This window comes from Alligator mississippiensis, chromosome 1, assembly GCF_030867095.1.
Source record: "Alligator mississippiensis isolate rAllMis1 chromosome 1, rAllMis1, whole genome shotgun sequence".
Classification (NCBI taxonomy): Eukaryota; Metazoa; Chordata; order Crocodylia; family Alligatoridae; genus Alligator; species Alligator mississippiensis.
The window spans coordinates 223,585,272-223,596,049 of NC_081824.1; the positions used below are offsets into that span (position 1 = coordinate 223,585,272).

The window sequence follows — 10,778 nt, forward strand, 5'->3', positions numbered from 1 at the left end:
CTCACTCCTGGATGTTGCTCCCCACGAGCCCACAACCCCACCTCAGCTGCTCTGCCCATGTGGATCCCACCCTTGGTGGTGGGTGTGGAGTAGATGGGCTGGGGTGCTTAGGCAAGGGGGCTGAGTCCAGTAGCAGCAGACAGAAGGAGCCACCAACACTGGGGCTACCAGAAAATAGAGTCCAGTCACTGTGCTGCTCTAGCCCCACTGCATGCCTGGGAGCAGCAGGACTGGCCTCACGTACCATGGCCCAGGCTGTTCCTTGCTCATGGGCCGGGTGGGACCAAGGAACCTGCCGTGGGCCAAACAAAAATCCCTCTATGAACTGTATTTTGCCCACCCCTGACTTACATACAACACATCAGGCCTCTGAAGTAGATAGCCAACTAGGCCCCCTTCTTTGAGAATCTTGTGAGTATTCAGTACTGTCAAGGACACAACGGGGTTCAGACCTTCCAATTGGTTGCTCATTCATGCCTTTGTGGTTTCCTTTTGCTCTATTTTCAGATTAAATTATCAGATTTTGGGTTTTGTGCCCAAGTGTCAAAGGAAGTCCCAAAAAGGAAATCCCTGGTTGGAACTCCATACTGGATGGCACCAGAGGTGATATCAAGACTGCCATATGGAACGGAGGTGAGCTTCACAGGTGTATTATCCTGATGGCAGTCTGGAACTCATTGGTAGACACGCCAGAAATTAGCCCCGCATGCTCCCCAAGTGCCACGCTGATCCCCTTCCTCTGCCCAATCTGCAGCTCTGCTTTCTGCTTCCTGCCTTGTACTTCTTACCTGATCTCATGCTCTGCCTTCTGCTTCCTTTCCTATCTGCTGCTGTGCTGCTGTCCCCTCCTTGATCTATCACATGCCACACACAGAGGCTGCCCATGCCACTTGTGGCACTTGTGGATTCACCACACCTGCTCTAGAAATAAGTAAAATGGGAAAATATTTTAAGTGATCACTGAGAATGTACCTATAGTTTTAAGTATATTTATATGGTAAAAATGTAGCTGACTTGTATATACTACATCTGCAGTAAAGCAGCAGCAACTGATAGGTATACCTCAAAGCAACAGTATTATATAATGACTTGTTATAAAACAGCAATCCTGGGAGTTTGATCAAACAATAACAGGTAGTTTTACTAAGAGGTTAGATTATGGATTTGTATAGCATGGTGTGGATAGGAATGATCCTGCCTCAGGCAGAGGGTTGGCCTAGATAACCTGTGGAGGTCCCTTCCAGCCTTTCTTCTCCATAATTCTACATTCTGTACTAGGAATGCTATACAATGCATGCTCCAGGTGTGGTTTTTTTTAGCTAGTGTCATGGTAAAAGTCAATTTACATAATTTATTTGTTAATTAACATAGTCTAATACTCTTTACATTATCTCTGTGATTCGCAAACTTGATCTGGCAGTTACATGCATAAAAATGCAAACCTAATTACTCACCCACTGTTTACACATTGTTACTCCTATTTCACACATATATCAAGTATTACTCCTATTTCACATATATATCAAGTATTTGCCAGTGCAAATGCATAACTGGTCATTTAGAGTCTTCTGATTTTTAGTAGCGATAGTGACTCTAAGGAGCCCCAGATATAAGCATGAAAACAAGCTGGAAAGTTGAAAAAAGTGCTAAATATTGGCCTACCTCTGCTCTATTGTAAAGAGCTATGCCAAGGTTGGGAGCTAGAAATCTCCAAGCATACATATGGCAAGTAATTGCATCATGCCTCATATTCTATTCAAGATATAACCTAATAGGGCTTTATTCCTCTCTCTAGGGTTACAGCCAGCTTCTTGTTCTGTATTAACAAGCAGGGATTTCCTTACCTACGCAGACAGAGGATGTGCTGATCCTTCAAACTCTTTGTGTAGAATCTGATGACTTTTTCCTCTAAGACCCAATTATACCAGGCTTTAGACACTTTAGATGAGGTTACCAACATTACAGTTGGCCTTGATTCCTAACTCTCCAGCTGACTATCAAGAGTCAGAAAACTGCAAAATGAAATGTATAGTAGGCTTGTTTTGAACGTACTTCAGTTTCAGACCAGGAATATATTCTAAGTAATACTGAAGAAGACTTAGTTGGCTGTAGATAAGGCCCTAGGGAGGACTGATGAAGAAGTTTGGTTCTGAGTACTAGGGATGTGTGAAATTTCGGCAGCCATTTCGTTTTGGAGGTGTTTCAGCCCATTTCAGCACCTGAAACACCGAATCTGAAATGACATGGAAGGCTCAGAAACATCTCCAAAACTAAACGAAACCATCCAAAACATTTCATGAAAGTTTCGGAGGCTCTCCCCAGGAATAATCCAGCACAGCCCCCCAGCTTTCCTTTTAAAATGCTGGGAGGCTGGGGCCGGGCAGGGGATGGGGCTGGGCAGGGCAGCCATGGGGGCTTCTCCCGCAGCTGCCTCCACCGGGGCAGAGGCACGCACAGCCAGAGGAGCTGCAGCAGAAGCCCCCATGACTGCCCTGCCTGGCCCTAACTCCTGACCAGCCCCAGCCCCTCAGCACTTTAAAAAAAAAAAAGCTCACCGGCTGCAGCAGCGGCAATCAGGGCCTCTGAGGTCTTGTGGCAGAGCCCCCCGCACAGTTCAGGGCAGTGGGGTGCAGCAGAAATTGCCCCCCACACCTAGCACGTGTAAGGCAGCTGCCCTATGGCATGGGTGCAGCGTGGCTCAGCAAGGCACTGTGCACTGTCTTGGAGCTAGAGCCAGTGGGACTGAGCACTGCCGGGCTCCGGCTGACTGCTGGAGCCTCCCCAGCTCCCAGAGAGTGCGTGGCGCCCTGCTGAGTTGCACTGTACCCGCGCAATGTGACAGCTGCCGCACAGGTGCCAAGCTGGGGGGGGGGGGGGGATCGATCCCCACTACTCTGTGCAGCACAGCAGGGCTCTGCCACAAGCGCTCAGATGCCCTGGTCCCTGCTGCTGCATCCAGTGAGTGCAGGGCTTTTTTTTTTTTTTTTTTTTTAAGTGCCAAGAGGCTGGGGCCAGGCAGGGGATGGGGCCAGGCACAGCAGCCATGGGGGCTTCTCCCGCGGCTCCCCCCACTGGGGCAGAAACAAGCACAGCTGGAGGAGCCACAGGAGAACCTGCAGCCACCTGGCTATGCCTGCCTTTCCCCGGCTGATCCAAATCTCCGAAACAGCATCAAAACTCTGAAACAGATTTGGCCGAATTGAAACAGAACAGTGATCCGAGACACTGAAACGAATCGCTGTCCTCCAAAATGGCCAAATCCAAAACTGAAATGAAACATAGCCGTTTCGCACAGCCCTACTGAGTACTGCCCCAAATGAACATGAATAACAACCAAGGGGTAACAACTGGTAAAAGACATTCATTCATGTACCATTAACAAATACTGTTGTGCACTGAGCTCAGATGATATGGGAGAGGAGACTCACACAGGTAGAAGCCCTTCAGAAATCCCAAGAAGCTAATTTTTCTAGTCCCATTAGACCACTGGAGTCGCAGAGACAGACCATATAAGCAGCTGTGATCTAACCTTTGGTCTGATATACAGGCATCAACTCTGAAAATATGTTTCAACCAAAGAAAAAAGGAACGTAGAAAAATTCCTACAGATCCTAAGCTTATACACCTATAGTTTATCTGTGGGTTTATTTTAAAGAAACTGACAGTTCTTTATCTTATAGCTGCAGTCTGACCAACAGGAGTTTTTCTTATGATTTGTTTGTGCAGTTAGGTGTTCACACTTAGAGCAGATCAGTATTTCTAAAAAGGTGACAAAATAAAATCTTCCATCTGATCATGAGTGAGTCTCCCCTGCTCTATCTCCTCTCTCCTCCACCTCCCATTTAGAATCTAGCACAAACTTAAAAGCCAGGGGTGACTGGTGCCTCCTGAATCTGGGGTGGCACAATTTGTGGGCCAGCCCAGGGGCAGGCCAAAAGCTCTATATCCACTCCTGTACTTCTTTGCCGTGGCTTAGTGCACCCCCAGCCTCCAACACACCACTGTCCCATGTGGCAAAAAATTTGCCCCATCCTGAGCGGTGCCAAGGTGGAGGCCAATCTCAGCGGGGGGCACATACCCCCCCCATACTCCCCCCTACCAGTTGCCTGTGTTAAAAGCCAGAGTACCTCCAAAATATTCTTGTTGATTAGTGGTATGTAGGAAAACAATTTGTGCATTATTTTCCTCAGCAGAAATATTGAGCAGTTTAGAAGATTTCTGCTGAACCTTAAATCGTGACTGTCATTGTAGATGAAAGAAAGTTTCGTCGTGTTAAACACCATAAAGGCACAGATTACATTTGCTCTCAGAGGCAGTACTTTAACTCAAAACATGATCAGCTCATGAAAATGAGTAGCAGTAAAAATTGCTGTGTGTCATGGAGCTATTTTGAGCACTGCCAAACTGTCAGCAGAATAGCCCATTGACATGTGTTATTGGAGACTTTCAGATGAGCAAGAGGGAGCTGACTGTGAGTACACATGGGTTTTAGGGAATGTTACAACCCATTTTTTATTAAGGATTGAGTCACAGCATTTAAAAAATGGAGATTACTCTGTATTTATGAAAAAGTAATCCCCTTGCTCTTTGTAATGATAGTGACTCACAGTTTCCGAGCCAAAGAAATGACTTCTGCTCCCCTTTTTCTACGCCACATGGCAATAGGATTTATCTTCTCTATTTTGTATTACCGATGGTAAAATCTGTGAAGAACAGATATATGGTGCATACAAACAAGGGAACAAGTCACACAGTAAAGTTGTAAGGAACAGACTGTATCTTCACGTCTCATGCTGGGGAACAAATTCTGTTTTAATTTAGAGCAGTTTAAAATCATTCGGACTCCATTGTTATCTCTTTTACTCCGATTTAATATCTTGCCAGTGAGAGGTGACTTTGGCCCAATACATATAACTTTAAGTCAAACAGGATGCAAATGATATTAAGCCTTAGTCTCATTTATGCTAAGGTCCCTTTATGCCCTAAAGGCAGGGTCTAAAAATGGACACACATGACATTGACTCCTCTTCCTGGTCCTTTTATCTGGCCACAGTGTACATTAAAGAGTGACCACTCCCAAGGGAAAAATGCTATTTAAGCAAAAGGCAGACAAGTTTCTTTGGGTAAATCTGAGCTCTTTTATTAGACCTACTCAAATAATTGGAAAAATTCTTAGCAAGCTTTCCAGTTTAAAGACCCTTCATCATGCTGAGGAAGCATCTGCAGTTGGTGTGTGCTCTTCCTGGATGGAATGAATACAATGGAATAACTATTCATTCCATCCAGGAACAGCACACACCAACTGCAAATGCTTCTTCAGCTTAACAAAAGATATTTAAACCTGAAAGCTCACTAAGAAGAATTTTTCCAACTATTTGAGTTGGTCTAATAAAAGATAACAGATTTACCCAAAGAACCTTGTCTGCCTATGTCCTTAGACCAACATGGCTACAATCCACACCCATTTAAGCAAAAGGACAATGTTGGCCCCCAAAAAACAGGTATAAACTGACCATCGATATATTTAGTCAAGAAATTAGAAGGTTTATAGCTGATAAGCAAGTGGAAGTTTGGTGCATTTTCCAGTAGGAATTGTAGGGACAAAAAGCTTAAGGTTGCATAAGATGGGTTTTGTCAATTTACCAAATGGTTTATGTCAGTGGTGCTCAATCTCTAGCCCATGGGCCAGATCCAGCCCATCGGTCTCTCTACTGGTCTGGAAATTTAGCAGCAAAGGAATAGTGGCAATGTGAATTGCCACTCCCCTGCTGCCAGATTTCCAGACCTACTGAAAGGCTCACAGGCCAGATGACATGCCCCTGCATGCTAGATCATACTGGTGTGTAGTGGGCCTGGCTTACAGGTTCACTCCACAGCCAGATCCACTGTGTGGGGCCAGGCTGGTGCACAATGCCAGATTTAGCTGAACTGATCCTGTGTATTGACCCTGCACTGGATCAGGCTCTTAGACTGACACTGCACATGGGATCTGGCCTGGAGACCACCCATCTGACCTGCAGGGCCAGAAGGTTTAGCACCGCTGATTTCTATGAAGTGAGTGTCTAAAAATATCTGATGACCCAAAATCACTTCTGTGTTAATGCATAAAGAGACATTAATGTCAATGAGAGTCAAGTCCATTATTATTTGGCAGGATGCAGAACAGGGCTACCAAAACTGGTTTTGTGGCACCTACAGTATGCCATACTCTTCCCTAGTCTTGTCAGCATAGAGAATTCTAGGTGCCAATAGGTCAGTTCTTCTGCTGGCGTGAATCAGTGGAGCTTTGCTAAAGCCAGTGACCCCTACCAAGATCTAGCCCAAACTGATTGGCTCCAGTAGAATTTTGTTGATTTTTACCAGCTAAAGACCTGGCCTGTAATTCTGTGCTATAATATGTTTTGAGAACACCCTGTTTTCTTAGGAACAAAATCTATTATCAACTGGTAAAAAGTTAATAGTTGTCCCAGTGGATCATATTGTGCCATCAGGCTTTAAGCAGAAGTACCCACTGAAATCAACTCAGGGTGCTGCTTAAACAAATACCCATGGTAGAATGACAGCTGAGATGTTTAAACATGTTTCAAATGCTCATCTTGTAATAGTTGTTTTTTACATGGGTTGCACAGTTCAGTATCTCTTTGTGTATTACAGGTGGATATCTGGTCACTTGGTATCATGGTCATAGAAATGATAGATGGAGAACCACCATATTTCAATGAGCCACCACTCCAAGCAATGCGCAGAATCCGAGATAACTTACCTCCACGGGTGAAGGACATACATAAGGTTAGAATGCTCATCTTTCCATTAAACCCTGTGTACTTCAAAATGAACTGAGTCCATGAGTTGATGGTGGTGATATAAGCTAATGGCCTGATTGTGGCTTTTGTCTTGTCCTTGAGCCATATGTATACATAAGCCAGGTGAAGTGCTATGCTTTTGTCTATCCCAACATTAAATTACTACTCATTTTTACCCTCTGCAGGGATGCAGTAACTTCGATGTACCTCTACATATACAAACTGAAAAGCCAAATCGCCTCCCATTCTGTTCCTTTGGATGGGCTCAAAGTCAGAATCTATTTCTCAGTGAGCACATCTGCACATGCGACTAATGAGCACAAATAAAAGCTGTGGAGTTTTTTGCTCCCAGGTGCGCCATTTGAACATGTGCCTGAGAGTAAAAAGCTGTGCAACATATTGCTCCAGGGTTTATTCATGCATAGGATGTGGACTCCAGTCACAGCAGCCCAGGCTGGCAGGGGACCCACTGAAGCACAAGAATGCTTCAGTGTGGGGCCTACCAGCAGGCAGCCCCCACACTAAAGCACCCTCATGGCCCAGCCAGCTGCTCCACCGCATGTGGAGCCTGGTTGGAACAGCCCTGGGCTGGCAGGCTGACTTTCTGGGTCCCCTGCCAGCCCAGGCTGCTCCAACTGGGCTCCATGTGCTGAGGTGCAGCTGGGGCACGAGGGTGCTTTAGTGTGGGGGCTGCCTGCCAGCAAGCCCTGAACTAAAACACCTTGTGTCCCAGCCAGCTTGGGCAGCGTCTATATGTGCACTGCTGTCCATGAAAAAATTCTGCAGCAAGGTAGTACTTGTACGTATTTACAAATACTACCCTGCTGTGGAGTTTATGTTTTGTTGTGCCATAATAGGGGTGCATATGTAGACAGCAAGATTTTACTGCAGTTAGTCAACTGTACAGTAAATGTCTCATGTAGATACTCCCAGTGACAATAAAAGTACTGCTCTGCTAACAGACACTGTACCAAGATATGTTAAGTGCCCTGTTTTCTGGTCTGTGTCCACACTTAGGTGTCAATACTTTTAAGCTACTAATATATAAACGATAAATGACCTTTAATTTTGATGTAGGTACTAACTGTAATTCCTATAATAATTTTTACATGAAGTTAACATTTATTTTACTTGTCTTTCAGCAAAATAAGTTGTAGAAAAAAAGCACTATATCATTTTAAGTTGTCTTCTTGCCTACTTTTCATAATGTCAATGTGATGTTGCAGGTATCCTCAGTCCTCCGAGGGTTCTTAGACTTGATGTTGGTGAGGGAGCCCTCACAGAGAGCAACAGCACAAGAACTACTAAGGCATCCATTTTTGAAACTGGCAGGCCCTCCTTCCTGTATCGTGCCACTCATGAGACAATACAGGCACCGCTGAGTTGGATGAACCTTCAGGTGGAGGGTTGTACAGAGGTTGGATAAAGACTTGCGAAGGAACCCAGAGATTATGTGGAAACCATGGGAAGGGCAACAGAATAGAAATGTATCACCATCAAAATCATTCTGGAAATAACTCAGTGTACAAAGTAATGAGGCGCTCTCCAGGGTTATGAAGGACTTTCTACAGTTCTTTGCCGTTAAATCAGCTGGCTTCTAGCACTATTGTGTGGAGCAGATCTCTCATAGACAGTTCACTTTGTCTTTCAGCCACCGAAGCAGAAGGACCCAATTATAAACGTGGTTGATAAGAAAAAATAATAGAATATAGCACAACCAGGATGAAACACCAAGATTTTATTGAAGAAAAAAAGTTAATGATATGGCACTTCTATTTTGGAAGATCACTTTTCTGGCAAAAAGCACTTTTTAGCTCAGTCATAGCAGTGTAATGTATTTTGAAATGAATTTGTAATTTTCTGTACAGTACTTTTTGATAATTTACAGTACTTTGATGTCATGTAACCATTGTGCTTGTTGAAGTAATATGTAACTTAGAAAAAGTTTGAACAAGACCTTTCCTACTTTTTTATCCCTTTTGAAAAGAGAAAAAAAAATTAGGAGCTTAGAATGCAAGCAAATTTTCCATCAGCTTCAGCCAAATACACTTGTTACTTTTAAAGGAGTGTAAACAGCAGAGGCAGAGATGGGTGCTAACAGTACTAACACGGTAATGTTTTTCCCATCAAACCAGTGAAATTATTGTTTTAAAGCTCTGAACAAGCTCCTAGAATCACTAGATCTGATGAGATAATTAGAGTCACACAGTGGAAATAAGTATTTATGTTGAATGTTTTAAACTATAGTTTTGTTACAATTCATTGTTTCCAGAACTGTGTATGGTAGCACATGTCTATTTGTTCAAGAAAGAGTTTGTGAAAAAGGGTCATCTACCAGCAATAGGGTAGCCCCTTTCTTTTAGTCTGTACTGACCTCATTGTTGCAAAATAATCTTCATTATTTATATCATGTATTGCAAATTGATTGCCGAGGTCTCATTACCAAGCGGGTATTTTCCAAATTTCAACCAGACTGTTGTAATAATGTTATGATGTGTTTGCCATATAGAAAAAGGTGTGCTGCTGTCTAAACCTTTTTGAATGTTAATACAACAGTTGACTACTATGATAATTTTTTGTGTTGCTTGTTAGATGAACTTGCATGTTAACTGTAGGCCTAAATAGATTTGCCTTTAAAATTTTTAGAAATGTTTCATAATTATTTCAATGATAAATTAATTTTATTTATTAATTAGTTCATATTAATTATGTATACTACAAAAGCCATGTCTTTTCCAATTTTTTTCCTACTGACCTCATTTTACAATATGATTATGAAACATAAATCCAGTTTCATGAAAACACTCTAATTAGTTTATTTCTTACAATGGAATTTTGTAGTGAATAAGTTGTTCGATGTTTCTTGTAGTAAAATATAGAAAAAAACAGACAACATTGGCATGCTGCTGGTCTGATTTCTCTGAGTTTTCTTCCTGGACAGATTTGCCAATAATTTAAAAGCCCCATATTTCATGCCATACAAATAGTGCAAATTAGAAACAAAACTAGACAAGAATGTCAAACATTATGTAAATCCTCTTTCTCAGTTTACCACTAAATTTGTCTCGTTTAACTTTACAAAATAAACCCTATCTCATGACGTTCCCAGTGCCATAAATACTTTTCAGAGTTGATAGGACCCAAGACATTCAGTACCTCAAAGATTTGGACTTGTGAGGGCTTCAGTCTTTGCTGTGTCCTGTCTTTACTGATCTTAAAAGTGACCTGGCTTTGCATAGATTGGTAGAGCTAAGGAAAGCAGACCACAGCAAATGTGTCTCCTACAGCAACTTGTAGCGTATAGCAGCCCTCCTTGATTAGGGAAACAGTGCTAGCTTGATCCTGGCATTTCTTAGAAATGATGGCATTTGAAGATTACAACTGTGCCTCTGTTCTTTTCCCTTTCTATTTGCCTGAATTTGACTCAGAGCATATTAAATCCTTATATTCTGTAGTCTGGGTAACTCAGGAAAAAGGCTGCATCAATAGAGGCAGTAATGGACCAGGAAAAAAAATTATACTAAACACAAAAATCAATCTTTTAATCATCTTTGAATAAAAATAATGATTTTTAGATTCTGCACATTTTAAACTGTGCAAGTGGAAGATTTTTCTGTAATTTTCTTATCACTAGATATTTTTAAACAGTATTCATTGAGTTTACTAAAGGTTATTGTCAGCTTAAAAGATTTTGTGAGCACCAGCTACTGGTGAAAAAAATGCACATGCAAATAAAAGATAAATGTTTGCATTCTCCTTGTGTTTTTTTTCCTGCCTGTTTTATGTTTTCCAAATTCCAACCAGCTAAGCAGCACTTTTGCAAGAAAGAAAGTTTCCTTTTAAGTTCCATTGACTTGTCCTGCAAGCAATTTATGAACATTTTCAGTATAAATAGGTGTTGGCATAAAAATATATAATTGATCCTGTCATTTCCTTTCAATTGAGTCTAATATTGGTAGCAACTAATGAAAGGAA

The 10,778-nt window shown here is 42.4% G+C and overlaps 1 protein-coding gene across 1 annotated transcript in view; it reads left to right on the forward strand.

Moving 5' to 3' along the window:
• PAK5 (p21 (RAC1) activated kinase 5) overlaps positions 1 to 10,557 on the forward strand; it is a 264,366-nt gene extending 253,809 nt beyond the window's left edge. The window contains exons 7-9 of the mRNA XM_014595094.3: positions 508 to 633; positions 6,655 to 6,789; positions 8,030 to 10,557. Of these exons, the coding sequence (XP_014450580.2) occupies positions 508 to 633; positions 6,655 to 6,789; positions 8,030 to 8,185 (417 nt within the window). The 3' untranslated portion in view covers positions 8,186 to 10,557. The remainder of the gene's footprint in view (positions 1 to 507; positions 634 to 6,654; positions 6,790 to 8,029) is intronic.
• Positions 10,558 to 10,778: the final 221 nt, after the last annotated feature.